This window comes from Haemaphysalis longicornis, unplaced genomic scaffold (assembly GCF_048455015.1).
Source record: "Haemaphysalis longicornis isolate Haplotype H1 unplaced genomic scaffold, Haemaphysalis longicornis Haplotype H1 scaffold_10, whole genome shotgun sequence".
NCBI lineage: Eukaryota > Metazoa > Arthropoda > Arachnida > Ixodida > Ixodidae > Haemaphysalis > Haemaphysalis longicornis.
Window position 1 is genome coordinate 66,192,604 of NW_027526204.1, and position 16,493 is coordinate 66,209,096.

General features: G+C 45.2%; 1 protein-coding gene across 3 annotated transcripts in view; it reads right to left on the reverse strand.

The window, feature by feature from the left end:
- Window positions 1-4,422: 4,422 nt before the first annotated feature.
- LOC144158652 (arylsulfatase B-like) overlaps window positions 4,423-16,493 on the reverse strand; it is a 57,023-nt gene continuing 44,952 nt past the window's right edge. For 2 of the 3 annotated variants that reach the window (XM_077689685.1, XM_077689686.1), the window contains 3 exons: window positions 13,432-13,688; window positions 10,361-10,549; window positions 4,423-5,699 (listed from right to left, as the gene is read on the reverse strand). In XM_077689685.1, coding sequence (XP_077545811.1) covers window positions 5,571-5,699; window positions 10,361-10,549; window positions 13,432-13,688 — 575 coding nt within the window. In that variant the 3' untranslated portion in view covers window positions 4,423-5,570. The remainder of the gene's footprint in view (window positions 5,700-10,360; window positions 10,550-13,431; window positions 13,689-16,493) is intronic. The other variant, XM_077689684.1, reaches the window with a different exon arrangement.

The following is a 16,493-nucleotide window of genomic DNA, read 5'->3' on the forward strand; positions in this document are numbered from 1 at the left end:
GTGTTATCGTAAGATAAAAGTAACTATGACGCCCTTAACATCGGGTTAAGGGCATCTGCCACATTTCTTAGAATGCAGCCACGACTTAAAGATATAAGAGTTATAGACCTTGTTCAATGAGAACGTTTTAAAGTAAGTAAACGGATTTATCCCCTCAAAAATGGTTACAGCAAAGGAAAGGAGCGAAAAACTGTGGGTTACACGAGAACTGCGAACATCGATAACAAGGAAAGCTCGGTTATGTAAAATCTTCCATAGAACAAACCAGCCATCTTTGCTGGCAAAACTAACGGTTCTAAGAGCCCAACTTAAGCAAGAAATGAAACAGGCAAAACACAAGTACTTAACGTCTCCCACTGACAGAATTAAAACAAAACAAAACGAAACTTGGCTCTGCGTAAAATAAACAAAAAAGACCCTGTTAGTATTCCACCTCTTTCCCAGAAAGGTGAAAAAATAAAAGGCGATAAGGGTATAGCTGAATGTTTTCCTACTTTTATTTACCCCCGCGGTGGCTCAGTGGCTAAAGCGTTTCGCTACTGAGCCCGAGGTCGCGGGTTCGATTCCCGGCTGCGGCGGCCGCTTTTCTGATAGAGGCGAAAAGCGAATACGCCCGTTTGTACGAGATTTCGGCGCACGTTAAAGATCCCCAGGTGGTCAAAATTAATCCGTAGCCCTCCACTACGGCGCGCCTCATCGCCTGCGCTGCGTCGGCGCGTTAAACCCTGCAATCAAATCGAATCTTATATAACTGACTCAGAAGTAAAGTCATTACTCGCTAATCTGAGTAAAGCATGTTGTCGGGCTAGTTGGTTCATCATACGTATACTTAAAACTGCGCATACGGGCGAGACAAGGAAAAGAAGATACAGGACGAGCGCAGTGTGTGGGTTCGCTAATCTGAACCTACATACGGCGCATGGCGCTAACGGCATATCAAATCAACTTCTGAAATGCTGCACAGCCCATATGGTTCCTTTTCTGGCGGTACTGTTTACAGAATCTTTGACACCCCGATGTTGCCCAGACACTTGGAAATAGCGAACGTCACACGGGTACATAAAACCGGCGCGGCAAAGAGAAACACAGCAACTACAGACCAGTGCCCCTAGCTTGTGCTTGCTGTAAAACTGTACGACATATTAAATATTCATCTCTAATCAAGTCTCTTCAAGGCAATAGATTTTTTCCGCCGTGGCAGCATGGGTTGCGGTAGAGTGAACTAGAAGATAGAGTGGTTCAAACGCCCATAGGGACCATGTATTAAAGTGAGGCAAAAAAAGGGGTGGAACCATTTAGGGGCGCTGCGAGCGTTACCCTTCCATCGTGGCGCCACGGATACAGTACTCGACTCCTACGCAAAATATCTCGGTTCAAATGCTCCTCAAGGACTGCCTTTTTTTTCTTTTTTAGTTGGCTTAACTTTTAAAGCTGTAACATGACCACTGCCTTTTGTTTTTCTATAGACAAAAGATAACATAAGCTCACCACAAATGCAAATCAAAATCTGGCCTTTCGCATTCTGTCAATTCTTCCCCTGTATACAAAATGCAAAAACGTAACCTTTTGCGTGTGCTGTGACATCGCCTCCTGTATTTTACAATGCGAAACGCATCGCCCGTTTCCCAGTAGAAGTGAGTGGTACGCCTGCAGTGGCCATATGTCGCTAGGTGGGGCACCAAGCTGAACTAGGATCGCCCGACTGTAACTAAATTGGAGAGCGGCTTGTGCATGGTTGCCAAGGCAACTGATTTTTCAGATTGCTGAAGTGACGGCGCTCTCGTCACCGTTAGAAAACTCAGACCCGCGGCACAGCACATTTTTCAAAACTTGCCGCGTTCCATCACGCGCCGCCCCAAGATGAACTGGTTACGTGTCTGAAGCGCTGGGAAGGCTAGCGATTGGGGAAGAGCGGCCGGTGTAGAAGGAGAGGGCTTAGTTAGCCGGTCTGGGCTGATACGTTTGGCATTGTAAGAATATAGAAGCCGATGGCCGTGACTGCGGTGCTCATGCAACCGGTTTTGTGCAGCAAAACAGTTACACTTAATGCCCTTTTGAAAGGTTTAACAAAGCTGAATTCATCCACGCCACTTACAAACGAAACTCACGGTACACATTTATATAGAAGAGTTTAATTATGAAGCCGTTTCTGTGAAACAATGTCTGCCACTCTTTTCTATATGTGCCTGATTAAGCTGCCTTTCTATACGCACCAAAAAGGCATGGGTAAGAAATATTACAAATTCGAACAGAGACAGCAGAATAAAATTAGAAGCATTTAGTTTCTAAATGGGAGTATTGGCATCGACATAGAAAAATTCGCGATTCGTGCGAGCTAGCTAGCTTAATGTAACGGCACCGAAGTACTTGTACAACGTACACGGTAATCAGAACCCTCAACAAAGGTTCTGAGAGAAACAATGACAAGATTGCTTCTTGTCTTATCAGATATAAGGCAAGAAGCAATCTTGTCAGTCAGTTGCAAAGGCAATACGTGAAATGAACAGACTGCCGTGGGGACGGCTTGCGCAGCCGTGCAGACGATCATCACCGAATACAGATGAGCTAATCTTTGTTATTCATTTAGCGAATTCTAGTGCAATTAGCTCTTAGCATTGAATAATTTGCCCACACAAACACAAATTGTGCATTTCTGTTCTATTTGTTATTGCCGAGAAGATGTGTTATCCGCGTTAGCGAGGAAGCACGTACAAAGGTATACTCCCTTGCAGACTACGAGTTCATGGCTTAAGCACAATATCAAACGTTACACCGTAACAAGACCTGTTCCGGTTAATTTATTCCCATCATTTACTTGACAAATATTTCACACAGAGAGTTCTTTAAAGCAACGATGAACAATTACCTTGATTATTTTTTTATTTATGAGTTACAGCTATCTTTGCGTTAGATGTAGCAGCAGAAGTGTGCGATATTGCTTGGATCTTTAGACTTTTATTCATGGTGGTAAAACGTTATTGGCACGCCCTCGTCTGTGACCCGACCTTCCGTTTATGCTGCACATCTTCCTTACAGCATTTTCGCTTTGTAGCATCAATTGAGAAGCAACGCGTATCATATATGGCTGCACCGATGGTTTCCTAAACTATAAAAGTCTGGATATGCACGCGTTTGCAGTAGGCAGGGAAGCTACAGAAGTAATTAAAGCCAGTTTATAGCCAATGTGTTAGTATGTGTTCTTGTTTCTGTTCGCGCTGTAGCTATTTTTAGAGCTTTAGTATCTGTTGGTTGTTTTAAATGGCTGCTCAACTAACACTCACCCAATATATACCAAGCCAATGAGTTAGTGCACAGCAACAATATACGGTGCAGGTAAACGCTTTTGTATGCATAATGAGGTATTACGAAAAAAAAGATACGTTAGTCTAGCCTGGATTTGAACCCAGGTTCTTTGCGTAGAAGATCAGTACTGTATTCGGTGCGCTACGATGGAGGGGTAACGTTCGCAGCGCCCCTAAACGGTTCGACCCCTTTTTTTGCCTCACATTTAGGGGCCCGTTTGAACCACTCTATACTTCTAGTTCACTCTAGTTGCGGTTAGGTTTATCTATCCAGTGCAAAGAAGCTTTCTGAGTGTATTCAAGATATTGCTTTAGGTTTTGACCTAGGTATGCAGGTAGATGCTATTTTCTTACATTCACAAAGAGCATTTGATGTTGTTCCACACTATATTCTGCTTTACAAAATGTCGTTTTTAGGCCTTCCCAACAATCTCCTCAGCTGCGTGCAAGACTACTTGAATGATCAGTAGCAGCAGCACGTGCTTGTTAATCGTGTTTCATCATCTCATGCAAGTGTTTCCGCTGGAGTTCCACAGTGTTCCGTCCTTGCACCAGTACTTCTTTCTAATTTCATCAATCATCTTTCCATCTGACTTAAATGCACTGTACCGGTATATGCTTGGGATTGCATCATACATATCAACCTGTGAAATGTGCCGGAGACTTCGATGTGATGCATACAGACCTTGACAGAATTACCACTTGGTGGGCAAAATGGCGGATGAAGTTACATATTTCCTCCAAACGCTGTCACGTCCAGTTTACCAGCGAGAAAAACAAAGTGCGTTGTTCATCGTCTTTGAAGATTTCTAAAATACAGGTTGTAGACACAGTAAAATGTCTTGGTGTGACGCTCACAGAACCATTAAACTAGACCACCCACTGCGACGCAGGAACCAGTAAGGCATATTCTGTTCTTTACTTCTTCCACGGGAATTTTAGGGATACCCCCCAAACACTAAATAAACGCTCTATCTCACTCGAATATGCATGCACAGCATGGCGCCCGTTTGCCTCAATATGGCAAGAAAAACTAACAACATTTCCAAAGCAAGCTGCTCAATTTGTAACAAGTAATTATAATTTTAATGTCAGGAGCTCACAAACTACAAACAGTCTTGGATGGAAGTCTTTAAATCAGAGAAGACAGCTAAGGTTTTCATTTCTACACAACGTTTACAATAACCGAACCGGAATAGATAAATATTTGTAATTAAAACAACCACACTTTGTATCCGCATGCAGGGACAGTGCACGAAAAATTAGAGAATACCGATGCCGCATTAATTTGCTCAGACATTCATTTTTCACAACATATTAGTCGCTGGTGTGCTCAAGCATTCATTTTTCCCAACATATTAGTGGCTGGAATAAATTCCCAAACGAAGTGGTAATTGCCAGTAATCTTGCTGAGGCTATCGAGCGTGCTGTATAATTTTCTTTCTAAATATTGGATTCATGCAATGCGGTTAAAATAAGTGTTTCATTGTTATTTCTCTCACACTGACCCGTTGATGTACTGTATACTGTTTGAAAATAACCCTCCTACAATAATGCCGCACTGGCGCTGTAGGAACCCGTAATTTTAAATTATACAAAGCAAAGTGATATTTAAATAGTTTATTTGGCGTGTAGTTTCCAAAGCAGATATTTTTTAAGTGCTTTACGAAGTGCTTTTTTTGACGGCTAGTAAAGAAAGTGGTCTATTTAATGTCATTTCATTTGTGTATACAATAATATTTTTCAGATATTAACAATAATTTCGCCCCTGGGTTGTCTAAACTAAGAACAATGTCCCCTTCCTTTCTCACCGGGGCCAATCTAACCTTACCACGGAGGTTGCTGGTCTGCCACCAGTGTTAGCGTGGGAATTAACGACTCCCTGTTTAAGGAGCTGTTCAAATTCTCCAAACCGAAGCAGACACGGTCCCCAGAAATTTGGTGAGAAACGCGAACATGTATTCCTTTACCCAGGTGATTCCGTCAAGATCAAGTGTACCGCTTTGGAAGATTTCATCACATTGATAGTTTAGTACGCACGCCGGCTCCCTCCCCCGTTTTTCCCTTGAAAAGAAGGTCTCTGGAGACCAAGCACGTCGAGTCTTTTTGTTTCTCAGTTGATGCGGTTGGTTTCTTTATTCGTTCGCGGATGTTATGAAAAGCCAAGTTATTGCCGAATGGCCAATACAGGCTCTTCGCCGTTAAGTCCTTTTGCAGTACTACTCCGCTTACACCAGCATGCACAATGGCGTCAGTAAAAGCCCTTATTCAGTCGATCCAAGGAGCCCATGTTCCGTTGTGATTGCCAGGATACGAGGCAGGGTCCGTCGGTGGGTTGAGAGGGAAGACGGTTTCGGCTCTAAATCCTTCCAGAGTATTGTTCAGGTATTCAAGCAGCTGAAAGTGAAAAGGAATGCACTGGTTATCTTCCCTAGCTAACTGGCGCTGCGGGTTTGTCCCGCATTACCACACAGCTGCGTCTATAAAACCGTTAGAAAAGCGTTAGTTTTTTTCTGTCTGTTGGCGTTTTTCCTGTGACACTACGTCTTAAAGGGACCCTGCAAGACTTTCGTCAACTTTTTTTGAAATCTTAAATGCTTGCAGAATGTTGTCACCCAATGCACCTAGAACTTAGATCAGCGGGTTGGAAAGTATCTCAGCCAGAAATTACTGCTTTATGCCCATCAGAGAACTTAAAAACTCACTCAAAAGATTTTTCTTTCTTTCCCGGAACTGGCGTTCTTTCAATGGCTCGAATTACGTCATTAAGGCCATGTAGCGGCTCTTGGCCAGTTTTCTTTCAGTTGCAGCAATGAACGCATTCTATAACAACTAAAAAACTTACAAAAATAAAGCAGAAACCGAAGGCGTATCTGCTGAGACCAGTCAATCACAGTTCTGCTCCATACTGGCGATAATATAGCTTTATCAGTTGCTGCGACTCGAAGGAAAAGGTGAAAGCGCAAAAGAAAAAGTGAAAGCATTTATTGAAAGTGTTGCAGGGTCCCTTTAAACTTTAAACTATTTCGCTCTCTCAAACCTTAGATAGCCCGACAAAAATCGAACATAACTAGAAATAAGGGCAGTCACTGCGCAACCAGAAATAATTGTCCGAAACACGGGTAAATGTTACCAAAAATAAAGTAAAAAATAGTGCCCTTTTATTCTGTGAAGGCGGATGACCTGTGAAGTTGGGCTCAGTCGACGGAGTGCACGAAACAAGACTTCTTTGTTTGTAATTAGGGGTGGGCGATTGATCAGTTAACGTGCCGATAAATACAATTACTCTAGATATGAATAAATGTTTAACCTATCAATCGGTTGAAGTCAATGAGCAAAATAAATTAAGGGTGCTCAGGGCTATCTAGGATAATATTCGTTTCTAGTAACCAGCCTATCGTCACAATATACACGGTGCAAGTATGCTCAGAGATGATAGTGATTAAAACCGAAAGGTGATAGCCAAGCAGAGGGGAAAATAGCAACTTCTAACGAAAATGTACATGGCAGAAAACAGGCGAGAGGGCATTCACAACTTTTTCCTTTCGTTTAAGTAATTATGGCATACGTCAACCACGAATATTCGTCGCATCCTGCAATTAGGCGAGTGCCGATGCTTCTGATTCTATAAATCGTGCCAGTGACGAATACGGTTATAAGTGTCCCGCCCGCATCACTGGTAAGATGATGATCCACTTACTTCATATGGAAAATCTGTGAACAGGTAGAGAGCCGTGGTCTGCATAACTTATAAATGATCCCTCTTCAAGGCGACCTCCCTTTGAACTGATGTCTTTCACCTATAATTCATCGACCGCCGGCATCAGTCCTATCCTTTCCATATAGGCTCGAGGCTACATCGAGGTCAGAACTAATCGGTATTTCTTGGTTTTATTATTCTACGATATAATTAGTATTCAGAACGTTGGATTGGGAACAGGTGGGAGTAACGGTTAATGGAGAATACCTCAGTAACTTCAGATTTGCTGATAATATTGCCTTGCAAAGTAACTCGGGGGACAAATTGCAAAGCATACTTTCTGCACTGGACGAACAGGGTAGAACCGTGGGCCTGAAAATTAATATTCAGAAAACTAAAGTAATGATCAATAACCTCGGGACAGCACAGCGGTTTGAGATAGGTGGCGAGGCAGTGGAAGTGGTCAGCGAATATATCTACTTAGGCCAAGTTGTGACCCCAGATCCCAACGACGAGGCAGAAATAATTAGAAGGATCAGAATGGGGTTGGGTGCATATGGCAGACATTCTCAGATAATGAATAGCAGCCTACCATTGTCGCTGAAGAAGAAAGTGTATGACAGCTGCATCTTACCGGTACTCACCTACGGGGCAGAAACTTGGAGGCTCACTAAGAGAGTTCAACTTAAATTGAGAACGACTCAGCGGGCAATGGAGCGGAAAATGATAGGTGTAACATTAAGGGACAAGAACAGAGCGGAATGGGTCATTGAGAAAACTGGTATTAAAGACATATTGGTAGAAATTAAGAAGAAGAAATGGACGGGGGCAGGGCATGTAATGCGAAGGCAAGATAACCGCTGGTCATTAAGGGTAACAGAGTGGATCCCTAGAGAAGGCAAGCGTTGCAGGGGGCGGCAGAAAGTTAGATGGGCAGATGAGATCAAGAAGTTTGAGGGGATAAATTGGTCACAGTTGGCACAGGATCACGGTAATTGCAAAATAATGGGAGAGGCCTTTGCCCTGCAGTGGGCGTAGATAGGCTGGTGATGATGATGATGATGATGATGATTAGTGGGAACGGGTTTTACCGTTTTTATTCTTAAACCAACGAAACGTACTAATAGATCAATAAACGGATTACAGCCTGCCAATTATTTGAATAAAATAAAAAAAAACCAGCCCTATTCGTAAATTGCGATTGAGCATACTCCTTAGCCCTTCATTTGAATGAAACTTGGAAGAACTCGAGCTCTATTCCAGTGAACTAACATGAGGCTGTCTGTTTCCCTCCCGCGTCGTAGATATGGGGTTGTCTGTGTAACGAACAACCCAATCTGCTGAACCAGTGAAAACACCAGACAGGTCGCATTGGGCTGTTTGGCTTCTTCTTGCAAGCCTCCCGCCAGCTTGATGGACATGTCATCAGTCAGGGCATGAAACCTATGGCTCCTTTACCCGCCCGCCACTCTTCTTTGCTCCCTCCACATCCCTTGCGTGCGCGCCTAAACCTACAGTTGCTATGTGCGTGCGCTTCAACATGAAAGACACCGGGCTTTTAAGGACCGACTTTAGACCTGCAACGAGCTTACCAAGCACTTCTACCTAAATCAACGTGAGTTTGCGCCCCCAAACAAAGGACTCAGCAGGGCGCAGTCAGTCACTCACCGCTCGCTACAAACGGACTGATACGCCAATTCTTGGTGGATAAGCCACATCGACCCGGGCTACGACGGAACTGCTACATGTTAAAGGTGTGATGGGCGGGTGAGCTTAGGTCACATGAGGTCTGGTTGTGCTACTCAAGCCTCCTATACGGAGGGCGAGGTCAAGTGGGGCAGTGCTCGCAGGAGCAGCGAACTTAACGTTCGCCTCTGGGCTGTCTCAGAAGGCCCGCGTAGCGGCGGAGAGTCTCGGGAACCCGTCCCGACTTGGGAGATGCCCTCTACACCTTGGCACCAGTGAGGTGTCCTTCAGGACCACCATTACTCGCGAATAGATTGATTGTAGGGTTTAACGCGCCGACGCAACGCAGGCGATGAGGCGCGCCGTAGTGGAGGGCTCCGGATTAATTTTGACCACCTGGGGATCTTTAACGTGCGCCGAAATCTCGTACACACGGGCATTTTTGCTTTTCGCCTCCATCAGAAAAGCGACCACCGCGGCCGGGAATCGAACCCGCGACCTCGTGCTCAGCAGCGCAACGCCTTAGCCACTGAGCCACCGCGGCGGGTATTACTCGCGAATAACAGTTGTGAAACAGTGGTCGGCAGTGGCGAAAGAGAGCGCCGGATAGGCGCCGAGAAATCCGCTTTACCGGAATAAAAACTATGGGAGTGGGCGGCGGATGTTAGACATGTATGCTTCGAAGTAAAACAATGGACCACAGGGCTCGAACTCTCGCGTAGCTCAAGGGTAGCACTTATCATAAGACCATAGTTCTGAAGAAGGGTACCTTAATACTTGAAAATGCGAATCTCAGGGGCAGCATGCCAGCCGTGGCTCTGACGCGGAGCTTTAGCGCAGTTTGGTGGCACTCGAGGCGCGCCGTTAACCGTAAGAGCTCGTGCTATCTTTGGCAGTAGCAGCTTGGGGGGCTTATGCTGTCACCAGATGGGGATCCTACATTTGCCGAGCACACCGTAGGAAAGACGTAGCACCGGCACATCCAGGACGGAGCCGTGCAGTCGTAATTAAGGTGAAAGAATGAATAGCTGCGAGCACCACATGAACGAGCAGACTTTTAACTGTACGTACCTAGCTAAAGCAACCGTCTTGAAGCCGCCTCTTCCGCCTTTAGGAAAGAATCGAGTGGCCAGATCTCTCCTCCCTCCTACAAGCTAAATAACGTTCTTTATGTTACAATCAAAGACGTTGCATATATCCCAAATTAACACGATTTTCCACATAGGACTACCATTTTTGCGAAATAAAAGTGCGGGAAGAAGGACAAGTTTCGCCGTGAATACAAAAAAAAAATCTGCATTTGTAAGTGTAACTTGAAATTTCTATTGTATTTGAGTCCTTTCAGCAAAATTTGATCGAATTACACCCTCTACGACATAAACAAACACCTTGTGCCTAACAGAACAATGCTTCCACTAACCATTAATTACTGTCTGAAATAAGTTGAAGAAAGGTAACATGGTGTATAGTTATAGTGTATAAAATTGTGTCATGAAGCACAATTGTACTAGTTGCTATGTTCAGGAGGTCACGCGCACACAAATTCACATAACTCTTTTTTTTCGATTTCTGCCTTTAGAAACTAACACAGTTAGGATTCCTGCGACCTAAGGGCTGTTTTTCTTCTCCTTCGTGTACTTTGTAGCAGTTGAATGTCTCGTCAACGGTGTACCTCTTTGTGCGTGGAGGCCAGGTTGTTGCATTCGCAGGGGTCGTTGTACAGATCAAACAGGAACACGTAGTCTGGCGACTGGAAGTTGGTGTCGTCCGCACAGCACTCCTCTGCGCACATCACCGTGGCGTTGAGTCTCCAGTTTGGGGCAAATCCCAGGCTTTCCGTGCCGTAGAAAGTGCGCAGAGTCTGAACCATGAGCCAAAGGACGTTGTTACAATTTCAAACACAGTAATATAAGTTCATGAAGCGCTACCACAAAACTAAATTTTGTGATGATCTGTTAAACAGTCTTTAAGACTGTATTTTTCGCTGGGCTGTTCCACACATAGAAGCCATTTGTTTGCGTTGAAGGGAGTGGTTGTAAGGGCAAGTGAATTTGTTCGGTAAAAAGAGCACTACAGCATAAAAATATGCGCCGATATTCTGCGTAGGGATGGTTTAACGCCGAAGGTGGGAAGTGCGGCTCAGTGTGACTAGATAAGGTTAGATAGTATCAGTACTTTTTTCTCCTATTGTTCCGCGCCGCCGTGGCGATCATTGGTCAGTAAGCGTCACGTGACATTTGTTTACAGTGCGACGGTTTTTGGGCACTTCCATGTTGTTGTTTATGGGTTTTCTGTCGGCCAACCGTGGTAGTGTAAGCTTATCCTCCCCGCTCTGCGGCTGCGCCAGACAGGCATCGTTCCAATACAAATCAAAGATAACGCAGCATTTCAGTCGCAGAAGTGTGTCCGAAGACGCTGTGTTGCTGTGTCTTCGGCAGAGTGGTTGACACACGACCTCGTCAAAGCTAACACTGAGGCCGCAGGAGCGGCCATCTGGCAACACCGATAAACACAAAAATGGCGCATGTTTCCCTAGAATGCCACAGTGCTGGTACTCTGTATCTTATCTAGTGCCACTAGTGAGACCTGTGTTTGGCATATGGCGCGTGGCCTACTTTTCTAAACTAATATGCGGCCGGTGTTTGCCAGTTCAAGGATGAAGCTGCCCCGTCCCCACCGAACGCGGTCATCCCTTTAGCTCTTCGCTGCGCGCACGATCTGCTGTGATAAACACAGCCATACTCTCTCCCCTTACTTCCAACTCCTTTTCAACGTGTTTTCTTGTTGCGCATGGGTATGGAGCTGCACTGAAGGAGTTTTCTTCGTGCACTGCACTACCAGATTTTGTCTCTTGCTTAGCCATATCAGGCGCTCCTTTTATAAATCACTTACAAAACTGGAAACATCATGTGGTTTTACTAGGCGCAGGAAGGCAAGGCAACGCATGCCGGGTTGAATATACATTAAGTCGTTTGTCTGCATATCCGAAAGGCAACTATTTCTCTTGGACTTTGGGTGCTGCACTCCAGCAGGACATTTTATTGCACTGATAAGGTGACATGGGGAGCGTCTCTAGTTTTCATCCACAAGCGGCGGTGTTGTTCACACTTCTGTCAATATGCGGTTGCGGTGCTTGACAAGGGCATGTTGAGTATATATTTAAGCGGGCCTACTTATGTCGCTGCTAACTCCACGTGGCACCATTTAAATCCGACGGGGTTCAGGCAGCACGGCAGCGGACGTCGTTTCATGCTGACTGTTCCTCAGAGCCGCTATAGGCAATTCTCACTGTAAGAGCGACTGCAGGTTTTCCCGCTCAATTTAATCCAATTGCCATACAATTTAATCCAAGCGCAGCCAATGTAATCCAAGTACCATTTATTTATTCCAAACGCCATTGAATTTATTCCAGGTGCCAACCAATTTAATCCAAGTGCCAACCAATTTATTCGAGGTGCCAACAAATTTAATCCACCTGTCGAAAGGTTGTTGAGGGGTGTTTTGTGCTGAATTAGGCGCAGCTTTGCTGGCTTTGATGCGCGTGGTGGGATGAAGCATGGTGGTTCTTGATGCCTTATGTGAAAAAATATCATACGCGTGCAGTAAATGAGCATTTACTAACCCCCACAGACTAGGAGAGCGATCTCGTTTGATCCGTTGTTGGCGTGTGGTGATCGTCTGCGAGATCGTTAGAAGTATCGCCTGCTCGCGTATTCCCAGCAGATTTTCCGGCGTGCTTTTTACGCGAGCAGACGCCACTTCTTCCGACAGCAGGTGATATTTCTGACGATCTCGCAGACAATATTATAATTCGGAAATAATGCTTAACGCTGCAGAAAAGCATTCCAATTTTGAAAATCAGAATGCAAATGGCACTTAATTAATATATATTTATCAAAGCAGCTTCTGGTTTGTTACGCGAAGATCAGACGATAATTCTTACGAGGGTTATCGACCACAAGAGCTCTGTTATCGACGGCGCTCTCGCAGACCATCAGCTCACAGCAATGGTCTGCGCGTGTTAGCAAATGCCCATTAAGCTGCGCGCATATGATAGTTTCCACGTAAGCCATCAAGGAATACCACGTTTTCTTTACACCAAGAGCATCAAAGCCCGCAAAGCTGCGCTTGCCGCACTAAACACCCCTGAAAAACCTTCCGACAGCTCGAATAAATTGGTTGGCACTTGAATTAAATTGGTTGACACTTGTATTAAATTCGATGGCGTTTGGAATAAATTAGATGGCACTTGGATTAAATTCACTGGCGCTTGGATTAAATTGTATGGCGATTGGATTCAATTGAGCGGGAAAACCTGTAGTATACTGTGGCGCGGATATCGCGAATTTGGGGCTTCATCCATGCGGCGTGGTACGCAGGCTTTCCTTTCCCCCTGACACCTTAACACTAAAGTTTCACGCATAGTTACGGCCACCCCATATTTTAGGGGGTAGCCTTGTGGGATCTTTGCTGCTTCTTTGGGATCGGAATCGTGAACTACTCGCCGTCTCCACGCCGTCTCCAAGATTTTGGGGTTTGACGCGCCGAACTCACACCTTAGGTGTGAGGCACGGCGCAATTGAGGGGTCCGGGATACCTTTTACCACATGGGTATCTTTCACCTCAGCAAAAAATGAGGACACATGGTTATTTTTTGGCAATCCGACAAAGGCAATCCCGCATAATCCCACAATGAGGTGTCCTCTAGTTTCAAAAGTTGTTCTCAGACAAGCGACAGCTTACTTGTGCACTCATGCTCTGCTCTGTGAGGGCGTCCAGGTCTTGTTGAGGCCTTGGGTTTCCCGGGATAGGGATGCGCTCCAGCACGCCGTCCTTCTGTTGACCTACGACAATTTTGTAGCGGCCATGTCGGACGGCCGCATATCCCCACATTGGGTCGATGTTGTATACCATGGTGGAGCGAGGTGAGGGTTCGTCATTGGACAACACGTTCCACATATCCTGGCCGTCGAGCTGGCCTAGGTCGCTCACAGCACCTCCTGTGGAAAATTGAGCGAACGTTTGGGTGGCGTCGAGGGAATATTTTTGGGAAACAAAAAGAATATTTGCAAAAAGGTAGCTGGTGAAGAAAATGGATCAGTACAATTCGTTGTGCCGCAGATGAAAAATTTGGACGCGCTTCGTCGTTGTAAGAATAGTTAACAGTGGAGCTGTGTACAAGCCCCAAGTTCGCCCTTGCAGAAAAGAATACCAGGAAAATGCGTAGCGCTCGTGAGTTCCTCCCTCGGGGCGACCGCCGAGTCCCCTGTTCACGGAGTTTCTTCTCCAAAAACAAAAAAAAACGTCAAGCGCTACCGAGTGTGTAAAAAAGACTCCAGCACCACTGCTAAAGTTGAACAGACACCTTGCTTGGGAGAGGCAAACGGGGCCGCCGCTTTTTCTAGAAGTATTTATGGACAATTGGAGACAAGGCTACGAGTGGGCCGATCCTTCCCCAGACGATTTCAAGATCCCCCCGCCGCTGCCTCGGTTCGACGACGAAAAGCTGTTGGAAGACTGCAATGCTAATCATGCCGTCCCATTGAGCACTGGCCGCGAAGACGACGACGGGCTGTTTGATGCATATGACGACGATAACTAGCACGGCAACTATGCAAATGTACAATGGCACTGAACCTTAACTGTGTCTGACAATGCTCACCTACAGCACCTTCGCAAATCAAGACTTGCGCGTGAGCACAAGCTTCCCTTGTTGTTTTTTTTTTCTGATATGATTAGCGAGGCAGCGTGCTGGATGCACCCCCTTACTAGTTTCACCAAATGGGTCCTGAGTATAACAGGGGACTCCAAAAGTGCATGCATACCACAAAAGAGATTAGAGGGAAAATTGTATATACTCTCGACCCCTTTCCCACCTTTATTCAAGTCAGCCGAGACCAGATTTAGTGGAAATCTTCCAAGGTGGAGTGAGCGGACTACGTCGTCTTCATTTATCTCAGCAAGCATCTCTTTAAAAATCTGTATGAGGTTTTTGATTAGTATGCTAAACCATTCTATTTCATGAATTAACGATTGTTTTTTTGCACCCTGCTTTTTATGTTGTAAGCTCCGCAAGCATGGCATTTTTGCTCGAGCTATGAGGAGTTAGATTACTCATTTTAAACAGGCATGCCTTCATGCAAGGAGTACAGAAAACAGCGGGTGCCATTGATTGCACACTTAGTTGTAAAAGAAGCCGAGCTAGTTTGTATGATGGCATTGTGCAAACTTCAAAAAAAATGACGCAGAAACAGGCAAAACAAGCACTGATTTTCCGTCTGGCATGTGTCCGGGCATTTTTAGCGCATTTATGCATTGGAGAGCCCAGAAATGTACATGTTAGTACAAGCAAGTAGTTAAACAGCAGCCCTTGTCAATATATAGCGTCTACGCCATGCTGGAAGTCAGGGTAACGAAGAATTCAAAAACAACCATACTTGTCGAGCAGGACTGTGGTATTTCATTCCGCAAAGCTGTCTAAAGCACCCTGTTTTTGTTACTTTCTTGATTTCTTCATAGGCATGATTTCTTCATACGTGAATGTGAAGTGTTTGTGCTGCATTGCTTGTAGTCAACACATTTGTGCTAGGCCTAGGACCTTTCGCAAAATCTATACCTTCCCACGGTTTTAAATGGGCCCTCAACAGGCTTCCGATGGTCGCAATTTCAATCGCGCAATCGTTAGTGCCCCTTAAAGGTAACGTATACCAAACGTTACACCTCTGCGTGAAGCACGGGCCGCACAAACACGCAGAAAAAGATATTACTTCCTTCCCTTTTTACCTAGCGCTCCTCGCTCCCAAACTGCCGCGCTCTGCCGTGCGGAAGGATGTTATGACGCAGGGTTGTATGACGCACAAAGCACTTAACAGTACGGCGCCGCTATTGGTGGTTACCTATAAATGCTATAACCAATCAGCGGTCCCGGCTATGGGAGGAACGCGGATGCGGTTCTGGCGACGGCGTTTTGGCACCGGCGAAACGCCATGCCGAATATTTCTGAAGTGTTCAGGTGCAGTATCTGCAGCGAAGAGACTAATGAACTTTTGATTGCGTGTAATGATGTTGAAGCATCTATTCCATAGTTCCGCCGTGAAGATCGCAAAGTGGATAACTCTGATTTCCGCTATTTCCGTTCCTGCGGGTGGCAGGGTAATGAAGTCGCAGCAATTTCCACGGTAGTCCACTAAGGCAATTGTTTCCTTCGTACTTTAAAACTTCCAGGCGTCTGCGTATGCTCGGTTTCCATAGTTTTAAAACTTTCCCTGAAGAAATGTGGTCTCTGGTTGTACCTCTCCATGGTTAGATTTGGATCTATGTTTTCCGGTAGGGGAGCTTTTACGTAAAGTCCCTGGATCGGTAATAAGTGTGTCATGGCATCGAGCCGTTGTTTCAATGAAGCTGTGTCTATATTTTTCAGGTGACTGGTGGTAATTTCCTTTTTCCAAGACGTTCATTTTGCGCTAGGAGAGCGACCTCTATAGTTTCATCAAAGGTATTGTAACACACAATTTAAAAACCCCTTTTCTGATTGTAACTGTTGGGATAGAGGGGCCCGCCCTATATACTGCCTTGATTATGCTTAATTAGTACCCTTCAGTGCGCGAAGTTTCTTGTACGGCAGGCTGTTCAATATAGGGATCATGATCAGTGCCTTTCTAAGTTTTCCGATTTCTTACAATCCCGCTCTTCCCCTGTATAAACGTCTCATAACGTGGGCTAAATAGTCAAAAATATTCTGTATTGTAGCTATTGTGAGATTGGTTTTGCCTGTACTCTGTAGGATAATGCCACGGATTTTTGCG